General features: G+C 42.5%; 1 protein-coding gene and 1 non-coding gene across 2 annotated transcripts in view; both read left to right on the forward strand.

Moving 5' to 3' along the window:
• ADCY9 (adenylate cyclase 9) overlaps positions 1-15,732 on the forward strand; it is a 116,869-nt gene that overhangs the window by 679 nt on the left and 100,458 nt on the right. The window contains exon 2 of the mRNA XM_036090826.2: positions 140-1,875. Within this exon, the coding sequence (XP_035946719.1) occupies positions 183-1,875 (1,693 nt within the window). The 5' untranslated portion in view covers positions 140-182. The remainder of the gene's footprint in view (positions 1-139; positions 1,876-15,732) is intronic.
• LOC118535338 (U1 spliceosomal RNA) lies at positions 4,093-4,256 on the forward strand. The gene has a single exon (XR_004917134.1). It is a non-coding gene; the product is annotated as a U1 spliceosomal RNA (small nuclear RNA).

Genomic DNA, 15,732 nt, shown 5'->3' on the forward strand with positions numbered 1-15,732 from the left:
GCTTTCGGGAGCATGTGGTGCCTCTCCAAGTAGACCGCCGGGGCCACCGCCGAGCAAACCGGTGGAGCTCGTGGCCTTCAGGTGTGTGTACCTGTGTAGGAATCAGTGCCAGTGTAACTCTGGTTGTCTTCGCCGGTAGGTACCAGTGACCCCGGCCGGGAAGGTTCTGAGCGCTCGGCAACATGGCTTCCCCGCCCCACCAGCAGCTGCTGCAGCACCACAGCACCGAGGTGAGTTGTGACTCCAGCGGAGACAGCAACAGCGTGAGGGTCAAAATCAACCCCAAGCAGCTGTCCTCCAACAGCCACCCCAAGCACTGCAAGTACAGCATCTCCTCCAGCTGTAGCAGCTCTGGGGACTCAGGGGGCGTCCCCCGGAGAGTGGGCGCTGGAGGCCGCCTGCGCAGGCAGAAGAAGCTGCCCCAGCTGTTCGAGAGGGCCTCTAGCCGGTGGTGGGACCCCAAGTTCGACTCGGTGAACCTGGAGGAGGCTTGCATGGAGCGCTGCTTCCCGCAGACCCAGCGCCGCTTCCGGTATGCGCTCTTCTACATCGGCTTCGCTTGCCTTCTGTGGAGCATCTATTTTGGGGTCCACATGCGGTCCAGACTGATTGTCATGGTAGCCCCAGCTCTGTGCATACTCGTAGTGTGTGTGGGCTTTTTTCTGTTTACCTTCACCAAGCTGTATGCCCGGCATTACGTGTGGACCTCTCTGGCTCTCACCCTCCTGGTGTTCGCCCTGACCCTGGCCGCCCAGTTTCAGGTTTTGACGCCTCTCTCAGGACGTGTTGACAGCTCCAATCATACCCTCGCAGCCAAGCCCACAGACACTTGCTTATCTCAAGTGGGGAGCTTTTCCATGTGCATCGAAGTGCTCTTTTTGCTCTACACCGTCATGCACTTACCTTTGTACTTGAGCTTGTTTCTGGGAGTGGTCTATTCTGTTCTCTTTGAGACGTTTGGCTATCATTTCCGAGACAAAGACTGCTTTCCCCCACCTGGAGCAGGGGTGCCACACTGGGAGCTGCTGAGCCGAGCCCTGCTCCATGTCTGCATCCACGCCATTGGGATCCACCTATTTATCATGTCCCAGGTGAGATCTAGGAGCACCTTTCTCAAGGTGGGACAGTCAATTATGCACGGAAAGGATCTGGAAGTGGAAAAAGCCCTGAAAGAGAGGATGATTCATTCTGTGATGCCAAGAATCATAGCTGATGACCTGATGAAACAGGGGGATGAGGAGAGCGAGAATTCAGTCAAAAGACATGCCACCTCGAGCCCCAAGAACAGGAAGAAAAAGTCTTCCATACAGAAAGCCCCTATAGCATTCCGCCCTTTCAAAATGCAGCAGATCGAAGAAGTCAGTATTTTATTTGCAGATATCGTGGGCTTCACCAAGATGAGTGCCAATAAGTCTGCTCACGCGTTGGTGGGTCTCCTCAATGATCTGTTTGGTCGCTTCGACCAGTTGTGTGAAGAGACCAAGTGTGAGAAAATCAGTACCCTGGGAGACTGCTACTATTGTGTGGCGGGGTGTCCAGAGCCCCGGGCTGACCATGCCTACTGCTGCATTGAGATGGGCTTGGGCATGATCAGAGCTATCGAGCAGTTCTGCCAGGAGAAGAAAGAGATGGTGAACATGCGTGTCGGGGTTCACACGGGGACTGTCCTCTGTGGCATCTTGGGCATGAGGAGGTTCAAATTCGATGTGTGGTCCAATGATGTGAACTTGGCCAATCTCATGGAGCAGCTGGGAGTGGCGGGCAAAGTTCACATTTCCGAGGCCACAGCAAAATACCTAGACGATCGGTACGAAATGGAAGATGGGAAAGTTACTGAACGCCTTGGCCAGAGCGTTGTTGCTGATCAGTTGAAAGGTATGTGCATTTCTTTGCCTCGTCATCTCCCTCCCCAGTCCTGTTTGTGTTGAGGAAAATAAAAACCAAACAGTTTTTTTCTAGTGTCAGTATCTGGAGGCAGATCAGTTGTCTCAGGACACCTCACCATGGGGGCATCTCAGGGCTGGTGAGACTTTTCCTCTGGTGAGTCAAGTATCACAGATCTGTTCACACTGTGACAATGCTGACCTAGATGAGACCTTTAGGAGGAAGGAGAACCTTGGAAATGCGTATCCTGCCAGTCAGCTGTTACTGTTTCTGAAATCCTGGGGGCAGGTCCGATGAATGTATGGGGAGTCGGAGCCTGTTAGCAGGCAGAACTTTGAAGTACTTTAACAGATTGTCTTTGGTTGCCCCTAAATCCCATCAAAACATTTCTCTATGCCTTTTTCCAGAACTGTGAAGAATAAAACCTTTCTCGCCTTGAGGCCTCACTTTGCTGGAATAAGGAAGTTGGCTTAACCCTGCAGGACTCTTGAGAATTAGATGGAATTGTATACTCCCAAGTACACACTGCCTTTGCCTAGGTCTTTTTTTTTAAAATGTATTTTCAGCTTTCAAGTTTCATTTTTATCGTGATATTTGTCTTATAGACTGCAGCGTTTTAGAAATACACCTGAAATACACCCGGAGCAGTATTTAGACCCCCTATTCCCAACCCCTTGGATTTGTATCTTGTCTCTTATCTTGGTCTTAAGCAATTACTGCTGTTCTTGATATTTTCAGTGGGCTTCTTTGGTTTTTCTTATTTTCACATAGGACAAAAATTTTTGAGGCCTGGAAAGTGATGTATAAGCAAGTGGGACCCAAAGTAAGGATTCTAAATACCTAACACCCATCCTATCCCCTTTTTAAAAACAGTCCTTATGTTTTACTAAAATCTTCTGGGTTGGAGGGGGGACATCTATTTTGGAAGTATGTAGAGAAAATAATATTGATTCTTAAAAGCCAAAGTTTGTAAAGCTTATTGTGTTCTGTGGTGCCCACACGTTGCATGATTACACAGTAAAAAGCTCCAGGAAAAAGAGTTTGTCGGGGGAAGGAACAGCTTAAGTCAGAGATGAGAGAAGTAATACTGTAAATCAGAGACAGTAAGTGGTTGAGTGTGGGGGCCTGAATAGGTTGTCAGGCTTGACATCATTCTATATGCTCAATTGATACTTCATTTCTCTCCTTGTGATTGGAGTTCCCCCGTGTCATTTACTTGTTATTCGGTGAGAGCACTTTATCCTTCTCCTGACTTTTCTTTATTAATTTTGCTAGGAGTTGAAGAATTTATGGATGTAGTAGAAAACTATTTTCACCTGATACTTCCCTCTGTCTAGAGAGCTGTAAATGTTACATTGAGGAGGTCAGAAACTACACTTTGCAGTTCACTTGAGAGATTCTGCCGTGGCGATTGTCTTTCCCTGTAGGAGGGTGACCCTTGCTCTCAGAGTCCTCAGAGTCTAAAGATGCCAGTGGAGTGTGGGGCAGATGTAATCCCTGCTTGACACTTTGGCATCTTTAAGATTTGAGTGTTGTAGGCTCAGTCCTCAGGGGTTGTGGGACAGATTCCAGAGAATTGAGCTGTGCTGTATGACATTATGACAAGGATAGCAGTTTTGTAAGTGGTAGTTTGAACAGTGTATTTCTTGAATATCAAAAATAAAAACAGATGTAACATAAAGTAGGTCTGGAAGTCACCAAGTCTTTGACTCTTTGGCAATACCCATTTTTTTAAATTTATGCGTAATTTTATTTTCAATTTCAGTTCAAGCCAGGGGTCTCAAAGACACTGACAAAATATGCTAGAATGGGTTTATTGATTTTTTTTTAACTTCAAATAGTGTAAATTTGGTAAGTTAGCTTTTTCTTTAAATTTGTGTAGTTGTATATTTAAGGGAAAAGTTTTACTACTGGATGGGAGGTAGAGAAAGATGGAAGGGTTAGCTGAAACGGTTATATTTTTATATGGTATTCCCTCATTTAACTGTTTCCCTGAGACCATGATTTTTGCTTTATTCAGCTGATTTTGAAAACCTTTGTGGACAGGACTCCAGTAATATAGGATGTCTACACAACTTCCTGCCTCTTTTTGAAGCTGCCCAGTTCTGTTCTCCTGTCATTGTACAAATCTGCTAAATTGAGAAGGTAGCACAGTTTGTAGAAAATCCTTTTTATACATGAGGTTAAGGTTATATATTTAAAATTTCCATACTTATCTGGCACAGGGGATACCATGATCATGAAGGCAGTTTTCCCAGGGTGATGCTTATCCATTGCACCCCAGATGTGCTGACCCCTGTGATTTCCCCAAATGTGGGAAACTCGACTGCATAATTTGTGGTAGTGGGGGACTGAGTTTGCACTCTCTCCTTTTTTAAAAAGATAAGTAAATAAAAAATAAATTTCTTTTAGCCTGTCTTAGGGTTTATGGAGATATTTTCTCTCTACAATGTTGGGCATCAGCCTTTGCCTCTCATCCCCTTTTCTGACAACGGGGTTAAAAATACCCAGTAGAGGACTCTGTAGAAATGAGTATCAGTAGACTGGTCACTCCAGAACTAGCCTGGCAGCGTGAAAAGTAGCTACTGCTCTGTAATTTGTCTGAAAAGGTTTGTGGAAGGGTGGACTTTCATTATTTCTGCACATTCACTCACTCCTCGAAAAGCTTCATCGTGCTTCTATGTGCGCCCCATGCTGTGGATGAGCAGATGGAGTCCTGAAAGTTCCTGACCTCGGCGAGCTTACAGTTCTAAAGGTGATAGCATGTGCAGAGAGTCAGGAACACTGTATGGAGGTGCACATACTGAGGTGGATATTGAGACCGGGCGGTGGCTCTCCAGGTAGATAAAAGAACATTCAGTGCAGTGGGAGGAACATGAGCAAAGGCTTGGGGTTGTTTTTCTTGGTGGGCTTTAAGTACAGTACTTCATGAGGACAAGGAAGGCTGTGGGTCACACGGGAAGGAGTTTATATTCGATCCTGTAGGTAATGGGGAGCCACTGATAGGCATTAGGCAGGAGGCTTAGGTGATTTAATTTGCAAGTTTAGAGGGCTTACTTTTTCAATTCTAGGGAGTGTCGGTTGGAAGGGTATGAGATGGGAGATTAGGGAGTCGTTTCAGTAAATCCCAGGCAGGGTAATGGCAGCCTTAAACAGGGTGACGACAGTGGCAATGGAGGTGGTGGGACAGATATGAGCAGTAGCAGGACAGACTTGATAAGAAGTAGAGTCAGATTTAAACAGACAGCTTGGGGGGTGAGAGGATAGATTGTCTGAATGGGAGATGGCCTTTCAAGGTTTCTGGAGTTGACGTTGGGGACAGTTTGCTGTCAGGAATGACTGAGACCTTTGAAGTTTCTGTGGTATGAATAGAGAATGCAGGATTGAGTTGCAGAATATGAAACAGTCCAGGAACCCCTGGCTTGTTCATTCATTCATTCATTCAGCAAGTAATTTATTTTGTGATGGGCACAGTTCGAGGTGCTGGGGATACAGTAGTGAACAAAAGAGACAAAAATTCCTGCCCTCATGGTATGTTGTCATGCACTGAAAGTTCTCAGACACCAGTCTGAGCAGCCATGCAGGGCTGCCTCTGCAAGGGAGAGCAGCAGTGGTATTCTGTTCTAATAGGGCAGTCAGACAGTAAACAAATAAATGAAATATAAAATTTATTTTGCATTAAGCTTTAAGGAGAAAACATAAAGCAAAAAGGAGGATTTGCAGTCTGTGTGTATGTGTGTGAAATTTTAGATAGGGTGGCCAGTCACTGAGAGAGAAGGTTGAAGGAATTTTCAGCACAGGACTAGGATTTTGGAAATGATCAAAAAACTAAGAGGCAATTATTATTAAAGATAGGGAGAAATAGTGTGATATGAGTGATGGGAAGAAGCATCCTTTCACACCATTTGGGACAAACTACTGGGCCCAAAAGGGTACTGGCTGTTCTCTTCTGCGTTGGGCCACAAGCCAAAAAGGTGAGGAGGATTGTCTGGAACTGTTGTTTTTTTCCTGTCATAGGTAGAGTCACAAAGACAGAAGGTGAAACTGTCAGAAGATATCTATAAATGTCTTATATTCCCCTCTGAAACATTAGGAAGCTGAAACAGGGTGCGCAGTCACTCCAAATTGACCGCAACAACCATGTCTTTATAAAGGGAATATCTGGTAGCTATTGCCAACCTTTTAGGCTCATGAGCAACTGGGGAAAGATCTGCTGATGTGCATTGGAGCAGATCGTCACCTGCTGGCCACAGCGACCAAGACCTTCCCCAAGTGCTAATAGGTGGCACTTAGAAGAGTTCCTATCTAGCCCCCTGCTGGGGCCATTCCTCAAATTGACAGTGGCCTGAGGCACTCTGAGCTTTAGCCTTTACCAACTGCTGTCCCAAACTGGCAGTCTGGGCCCCCTAGTTCCCTGCCAGCTGGCAGCTAACAGCCCTACCCAAGCTTGGATAGCTTGTCCCCGCCTAAGCATGTACCCTTGCCACCCACTGGAGTGCTAGCCTACAGCTGACAGCTCAGTGCTTCCTCTAAAGTCCAGTCAAGAAATTCTGTGCTCACCTGCACCCTAGAACGGGCTGTCTCGTGCACTTTGAAACATAGCCTCTTGGATGGCAAGTGGCAGAGACAAGATGAAGCAGAATTTAGCTTGACAACCAAGATTGGAGACAACAAACAGCTGTGGAGTTGATGCTCAGGCAGCCCTTGGTGACAATGTATTCAGGCTTCTTCAGGCCAAATTACATGCCTTCCAGCAAGAAGCACACAGGTTAATTCTGAGGACCAGCTTTTGAGCAGAATTAGCCTTTGGCAAAGAAAGTTAAGGATATAGTTTGCAGAATGGCAGGTGGAATAAAGAAGGAAGGAAGGTAATCTTTTAAGTAGAATTAACTAAGAAAGGGAAAAATTAAAAAGAAGTAAATAGCATAAGTAACGAAATTTCAGGGACTAGCCGGCCTGGTTCAAATAATGATTGTGTTTCTGCCTCCTGGTCAGCGTCACCTGTGTACTTTGCTGTGGAGTAATAATCTTGAAAGAAAACATTGAATTTTCTCTCGTATGTACATGTGCCTAAATTTTCCTCTTTTTGGTTGGTGATTTCAGTATTGGTATTTCTGTTGGGATTCTTATAAGACAGTGATCATTAATCATTAGAATGCATGTCCCCTCTCCTGGTGGTGATAGGAGGCTGCTGACCACCAGAGGAGTGGCTGAGTGGCTCCTCATTCATGTGACTCTTGGCATCATTTGTACTTTGCACATGAGACATCTGAAGACCTTTTTCCCAGAAGGAACTAGCATCCTTGGAGGGAATTTTATAAGGAGATGAGAGTTTTTGAAACAGGAAGGGCACTGCCATGTGAGGTCTAGACCGTCCACGCTAAGACGTTAATGCAGGATCGCAGTGAGGGAACTGAGTGCCTCACAGGCTGACCGGGGCTACCAGGCACAGAGCAGTGGGCAAAGGGCGGGAGTAGTCTTCCTCTAGGAAGGCTGGATAAGGCCGTGACATTCATTGGTCTTGCTCATGCCCTGGTAGACTGTATTGGCCAAGCCACCCCGTGGCCAACCTTGGGTCAGGTTTGGTGAAACTGTACTTTGTAAAACTTGCTTGCTCTTGTAAATCAGGTTTTTGTTTTCCCCCAGCATTTGCTGCATTGCACTTGTAGGAAAATGCCTGGCATGTGGCATGCATTCTCTGCTGAGGTTAGGAGAGAGGCTCATTTCCTTAGAATAGTCTGGAAGGTCAAGCCCCCCCAGAGACTGGTGGAGGGAGTGGCAGGCAGCAGAACCAGAACGGGAGTGAGGGACCGGAACAGCTTTGGGACGGAGTGGGATTCTGGGACTGGGATGATCAAGAACAGCTGTGACCAACCAGTGAGGCTTTCCATCAGCCCGTGGTTCTGTTCTTAAACTTTTTGGTTTCAGGACTCCTCTACACCCCTAAAAATTATTGGAGAAACTAAAGAGCTCTTGTTTATGTGCCTTATCTATTGATATTTATCATATTAGAAATTGAAACAAACTGAGATGTTTAAGAGAATGTTTCCTTATAATTTATTTCAAAATAATAATAAATCCATTGTACCCACTGCATGTTAATATAAATAACATTTTTATACAGATAATTATATGTTAAAAATGTAACTAATTTTTAATTATTTTAAATTTCAGTGTAGGGTTAACCTACTGTGTTATAATACTTTCAGGTGTATAGTATAGTGATTCAACAATTTGTATTTTCAAAGTCAAATTTGGTGAGAAGAGTGGTACCATTTTACATTTTTGCCTTTACATTCTCTCCTTAATGTCCAGATAAATAAAAACTGCTGGATTTTTAAAAAAATTTTTAAAATACACATTGAAAATTTATTAATTTAACTATTTTTAAGTGTGGTAGCTGGATTTTCTTAACTGCTTTAGCATTCAGTCTGTTGCAATATGTTGAAGAATGTGTAGAAAGTCTGGCTTTACAGAATTACCTAGTTCGGTAATGGAGGAACATTTTAATAGCTTTTTTAGGTAATTGTGGATATTTTTCTTTGATGCTCTACCAATACCCAGTAGTTTCTTAAGACCAGTTAAAAAATGGAATCTGAAATCCTATTAGTCAATTTTTTGGTATGCTATTAAGACCACACCCCCTTTTTTAAGTAGGCTCCACACCCAATGTGGGGCTTGAACTCACGACTCTGAGACGGAGAGTTGCATGCTCTGTCGACTGAGCCAGCGGGTACCCCCAAACCCCATTTATTTTATTTTATTTTTTATTTTATTTTTAAAGATTTTATTTATTTATTTGACAGAGAGAGAGCACAAGCAGACAGAGCAGCAGGCAGAGGGAGAGGGAGCCAGAGCAGGGAGCCCGACACGGGGCTTGATCCCAGGACCCTGGGATCATGACCCGAGCTGAAGGCAGCCACTTAATCGACTGAGCCACCCAGGCGCCCCAAACCCCATTTATTTTTGAGTGAATCTTTACCGAGGCGTGATTTTGTAACGTAATGCATTGGTCATTTGGAAAATATTGGCTTCTTGAGTTATGTAGATCTTCCAAATGTTGACATAGCCGTCTTTAAATACCGGGAAGATGCCGACTTCACAGGGGCAGAAGTTTTCTCATTCTTGTTTTCACTTGAAAGTTTAAATTTTATCACTGGCGACAAATACTGTCAGTTGTTTCCCTTTAAGTGACAGACTCATTTTGTTCATTTTTCAGGAACAGTCTGCCAGATACGCTAGTCTGAGTGACCACAGTTTGTAGGTCGAGCATAAATGATGTTCCATCCGAAAAGCAGCTAGTTCAGCTTGCAACCCAGACAACTGCGAGGGTGCTTTTCTCAACACCCTTGCCCTTCTGTGTGCAGTGGCCATGCTGTGGCCGCACTTCCTATTTTAACACAGTCACTCAGGGTTTGATTTAACACAATTATTCATTTTTACTGCATCATCAAAGGACCTCCTTAGGTGAAACTATTTTTTTTTTTCCTTCTGCAAGTGCGTGATAGTCAAGAACACGCTGACAATTCGGATGGTGCCACCACCTTGATTACTAGTGGTTTTACCCACGATTACTTTTGCACCATCAGTTCTGATGCCGACACAGAAAAAGGCAAATAATGTCCTAGTGTTAAGATGAGAATAGTTTTGAACCCACAGATGGATGTTCTGCAGAGGTCTCAGGGGTCCCTGGGGGTCTGCGGTAATATGTGGGGAACTGCTTCCCTAAGCTGTAAGATAGGAAGCCTGAGGGTTTTGTACATACTACCCAAACACACATTCTCATGTACCTGAAACTGTTCAGACTGGAAGTGCGATGGACATAGCGCGTTTATTGTGGAAGCACCAAGTGACTTTAGTTCATACCTTTTTTTTTTTTTAAATCAAAGAAATTCTTTGTGCCTCTGCCAAATTTTTGTTGGTGGGTTCACAATGAAGACTATCAACTTTGTTTTTTTAACTTTTTTTGCAGGGCTTACCCTTTGTCAGTATAGTTTAGTGGATGATGGCATGGATTTTGATTTCTGATACATTTGCATTCAGTTCTTAGTTGTGCAATGTCTGAACTGGGGAGCCTTGGGCAAGTATGTAGGGACTCTCCAATTTACAGGAGTGACAGTAGCTCTGTCAGAGGGTTATTGGGAGAATTGAGTGAGAGGATTGAAGGAAAGCACTTGTTAGCGTAGTGACTCTCCCATGATTGATTTATTCGCTTGCTAATAACCAACTCTTCTGCCTGGGTGAGTCACATTTTGTCCTGTACTCAAGGGTGTTTCTTTTTCCCTACACTCTGTTTGGTGCAGTCTTGTATAATTTGGTACTGAAACCCAAAACACACCAGGGACTGTGATTGTGTCAGTTTCTCCAATTAAAAAGGGCAAGTGTCCAAAATACAAAAGACTGATAGCTTACCCTGGTTAAACTGTAGCTGCCAAGTTTGGCAACTTCTTAACTGAAAACCCCAGGGAGTTCAGGCAGTATTGTTCTTGGGCTGCGTCTGGTCCCCAGAGCTTAGGGGTACTTAAGATGATGTGGCCCTTGATAATTGAGGAATTATGGGGAAATCCTCAGCTTTGTGACTCTGGAGATCCTGGCTGAAGTTTGAACTAGAACAGTTATTCAGCTCTACCGCTTTCTACTATAAACTCCTCTATTTACTCAATAAATATCAAATGATTTCCTGCTATTTGTGAGGCCTGGACTAGGTTCTGGAGAGAGAGCCCTCTGCTCTCTTGGAGCATACAGCCTAGAAGGGGAAGTAGACATTAATCAAATTATCACCTGAACAAATACACACTAGATTTGCTTATTGTATTACAAATGGGGCTGGGAGGTAGGGACACTTATCATTTCCATTTTATAAGTGACGGGACTGAAGCACAGAGAGATTAAGTAACTCGGGGTGTCCACACAGCTAGAAAGAGCTGCTAAGTGGTAGAGCCGGTATTTAGACCCAAAGGGGCTGTATTAGGAAATACTAGTGCCCACTTGGTAGAATTGCAGTGAGGATTAAAGGAGAAAATGATGTTAAGTACGTAGAAAAGTACTTGGCACCCAGTGACACTCAACAGAGATTAGATGCATTAGCTAGTGAAAGTGGGGACAGTTTTCTTAGCACCAACAGTAGGAAAACAACCATACCTTTGTGTGGCTCTTTCCAGTTCTCAGAGTGTTTGCATGCACATTGTTATCTCAACCATTGTGAAGTCTTAGGATCACGGGAACTGTGTATGTTTAGGAGTTTATGTTTTATTTGTTTGCTTATTTCCCATAATAGGATTTTTTTGTTTTGTTTAGTTTTTTGCTTTTTGGGGGGAGTCAGAAGGAGATGGGGAGAGAGAATCTTGAACAGGCTCCACACCCAGTGTGGAGCCTGATGTGGGGCTCGATAGTACACCCCTGAGATCATGGCCTCAAGAGTCAGATGCTTAACCGACTCAGCCACTCAGGTGCCCCCCCACCCCATTATAGGGTTTCCAGGCTGAGTTGGTTTCTTAACATCTTCCAAAGGTGACCAATGACTTTTTTTTCAAGTATCTTTATAAATTCTTAGATTTCAGCTTATTTGATGTATTTTACTCCATTACAGAGATCACAATTTTTGATGCTTAAGTTGTCCCATCTTGGGCCCATGGAAGCCCCCTCAGGTTGCCCCCGAGTCCTTTTCATACAATCCCGAAGTCTTTAATAGCTTTCTTATGCATTTAGTAACATTTTTAAGGAGTAGAGAAATAATAGTTATTAAAATCTCGTTACTTCTGTTTGTCTCATAGGTTTATTCCGAGAGACTGAGCTAAAGTTTTCCCTCTCCCTTTTTTTTTTTTTTAAGATTTTATTTATTTATTTGACAGAGAGAGACACAGCGAGAGAGGGAACACAAGCAGGGGGAGTGGGAGAGGGAGAAGCAGGCTTCCCACGGAGCAGGGAGCCCGATGTGGGGCTCGATCCCAGGACTCTGGGATCATGACCTGAGCCGAAGGCAGACGCTTAACGACTGAGCCACACAGGCATCCCTCCCTCTCCTTTTTTGAAAAGAAAATTAATAGTATATCCATGTTAATATGAAGAAACAGCACTGCAGAAGAAATGGTTCATGCTGCTTCAAGTTCTTTGGAAGCTTTAATTTGCATTCTTAAAATTGAGAATTATAGAGCAATGCAGCATTTCTTTGAACTCTGTCTTCCCACTAATGCCTGTCCAGGGACAGGTGCCTGTGAATGTAGATAAGTAGAGACAAAGAAATATAAAATGAAAGGAATCCTAAACCAAAATGTAGACTGTTTGCAAACTGAAGAGTGCCCCCAGCCCAGCAAGTTCCATCCCCCAGCACAGCTGTGGAAGGTTCCAGAAGGCCCAACTCCAGGAATTCCGTCCATGGGAACTTTGTTCTGAATAGTGCTTCCTGGAATGACTGCCCTACCACTCCCCTTTCCATCTTGCATAACATGTATTTGACTTACTTATTTTTGTTTATGATCTTTCTTCATCCCACTAGAATGTGTCTTGAGAGCAGGGATTTTCTGTATTCCTACCGCTGGGAACATAGTCTGGCATATAGTAGATGCTCAATAATATTTGTTTTAATGAATGAATGAATGAATGAATATTCTAACTACTTACACTCTGCATGTGGGCACTCTGTGGGCACCACACCCCGGACATCCACACAGAACAAACCAGGAGGCACACGGAAGGCAATGACTGGTTTTTAAGGAATGGTTGAGTGGTTTGTTAAATAGAGGCTGTAGGTAGGGTCTTGCAAGGATCTGGGGAAGGAGGCAGAGAGAGAGCTGCCGACGCATAGTGCCTGGGAATGTGACCTAGGGCATGGGTGCGGGAGAGCGGGCAGCCTCAGGACTGAGGGCTCCAGGGTGCTGCCATTGAAGGCTACCAGGTCGGGGGGCTGGGCTGTAGGGCAGGAACTGAGGTCACTGAAACCCAAGTGTTTATTTAGGGCCCAGGAAATGTGGGCTTGAATGGCTTAGTTTAGGCAGTCATTTTTAAGCTTTTTAAAATGGAGATTTCAAGAAGTGTATTTATCTTTAATAATACTATAGCTCCTTATAATTCTTATTTGATTATCATTTATGCACATGAGAAACCAGCATATCCTTTTTCTGGCAAAGCTCCAGGATAGTCTTTGTGCATAATTTCCAGGATTTTTATGTAATGCTATTAAATTCATTTTTTTTCCTTCCACAGAAAAATGTGCTACTGAAAGCAGCTTTTGAATCATTTATATTCATGTTTGAATTGTTTGGGAAATATTAACTTCAGCTTTTTGCCATTTAGTTTGTAGAGAGGAAGAAAACCCATATGCATGTGATTTATTTTCTTGTATATGGGATATTAAAATACAATAAACCATTAAGGCTTTGACATTTTAAGTAAAAGAGTCTATTGCACATTGGTTCAGTGAGTTTTACTCTGCTAAGTGTTAATATTCAAAGTGTGGATTGCATTGTATTCTGTAACTTCATACATGAGTTCTTTTCCCCATGAGAAAATGCTTCTTATGGTCATTAATGTTAATTTTTGTTTTGTCAATGAGCTGTCTAAAATTTGGGAGAATTAGCTTTTTATCTTAAGATGTTTTCTCCACTAACTAGTGAAATACTTTGTTCTCAGTTTCCTCCTATTTGTAAAACAAAGTTTGAACTAGACCCCCCCACTCTTCTCTAAGAGCAGCCGAGCTTCACACGTGACTGGAAAATAGTATGGGTTCTTAATACGAAGTATTGTTTCTTCTTCATCCATCTCTTTAAACTGTGAGCCCTCATTTAGGCAGATCTAACATATGGAAACTCAGATTTACAGAACTGTTACATTGCAGGGCAGGTGTGGGATTCTTCACTTTCTATAGAGGATTCTTTACTTGCTTTATGTGTAAATGAATAAGATTAAGTTACAGGAGTATAATTTACATGTGGTTTTTTTGGATCACATTTGTTACATAAAGCAGAGTATCATTAGAGGAACACTGCTTGATTCTGAAAGTTTGAGGAACACTCTTGAAATGGCTTGGAGAAAATGTGAAGTGTTTAAATTTTTTAAACATATGCTTTAATTCCTGTTTGAACATTATTTTGGAGAGAGATTGGAAGGTTAGTTGCCAATACAATTAATTTCACTGTTTTGGCAAATTTTTCCACTAGCCAAACAGAGCAAATACTGGATTTAATAATGTTCTTACTGATTATTCTATTAATAAAAGACTTGCTTGCTCTGGATGGTGAGTTCCTGGACCTGATGACTGGATACTTAGTGTACCAGGGTCCCATATATTTACTGTATATTTAGTGTGACTCTTGTAGTTCAAAAATTAATGTACCTGGAAAATGTCTACCTTAGACCTTGCAATTAGAAATTAGAGGTCACCAGTGATAAAAAGAAACCCTTGGATTTAATTATAAAGGATTTATAAAAGATTTTGAATGGTCTTCTTATCCTGTCTTAAGAACAGCAAAGCAGCTCAGGGAAAGTAATATAATATTTGCTGTAATGTCCATGGCTGGTGAAACAAAGTGGGAAAGGAAAAACACTCTACTTTGTCCTCAAAGACAGTGTTATCATTGGCTACATGTGTCATCTGACCTGAGAGAGAATTTCACCCCAACAAAGACCCACCTTGTGAAACTGTAGCTTCCCTTAGAGAAAGTGTTATTCACAGCCTGTTGGAGTCACATGTTTCCAGTACTGAAGTGACTGACTCAGTGTGTAAGTAACTGCAGAAGGTCAAAACTCTTACAACTACCATGCAAACAAAAATTTTTCTTTTTTTTTGTCTTTAACACACATTTCACAGTGAATTTCTCAGCTGGAATAACTTCATTAACTCTGTGTTCTTTCTGGCTCCTGAAAGAAAACCGTGATTCTGAACACTTTCAGAGCTGATGATTCTCAGATACCAACTTTGTCCCTCTGCCATCTGACCATTCACATGGAAATGTTTGGTTTCATGGCTCCAGTCATGATGTTACTTTATTTAGTTGCTATTAAATTTCCAATTCCATATACTCCCCTGGAGGTATTCCAGTTTGCACTAAGGTTTCTGTTTCTTTCGGCAGCATTGCTATGGTGTGTGGAACTTTCCTGAATAAGGAATGTGACCAAGTTTCTCACAGTGGATGATTTTCAGTTTTTCTTTTCTTTTCTTTCTTTTTTTTAATAACAGTTTTTTTTTTTTTTGGAGATATAATTCACATATACAATTCATTCATTTAAAGCATGTGATTTGGTCATTCTTAGTATATTCACAGATCTGTGCAACCATTAATACAAGCAATTTTAAAACATTTTTATCACCCTAAAAAGAAACCCTATACTCATTAGCAGTTATTCCCCATTTCCCCTAAAACCTCCAGCCCCTGGCAACCACTAATCTACTTTCTGTCTCTATAGATTGGCCTGTTCTGTCCATTTCATACGGATGGAGTCCTACAATATGCAGCCTTTTGGGTCTGGCTTCTTTCACTCAGCATACTGTTTTCTGGGTTCGTCCACGTTGTAGTATGAGTCAGTGCTTCATCCCTTTTTATGGCCCTATAATCTATTGTGTGGATAGACCATATTTTACTTGTCCATTCATCAGTTGATGGAAAAGCTCTTGTTTGAAATCGACAGTCAGGCTGATGGTTTGAAAATAAGTTGAAAGGATTAAAAAAAATCTATTATTTAATAATACACCTTGATTAAAATTTAGTTACTTTGTTTTCACTAATGTTTACAAGTTTTCCCAGAAAGCCTGATTAAATGAAATTTGAAACCGAATTATACTTTAATATAAATGTTTCACGTAATTTTTGTTTTTTTTTTTTTTTAAACAGCTATCCTCTTTTCTAAGCTTGA

This window comes from Halichoerus grypus, chromosome 6 (assembly GCF_964656455.1).
Source record: "Halichoerus grypus chromosome 6, mHalGry1.hap1.1, whole genome shotgun sequence".
Classification (NCBI taxonomy): domain Eukaryota; kingdom Metazoa; phylum Chordata; class Mammalia; order Carnivora; family Phocidae; genus Halichoerus; species Halichoerus grypus.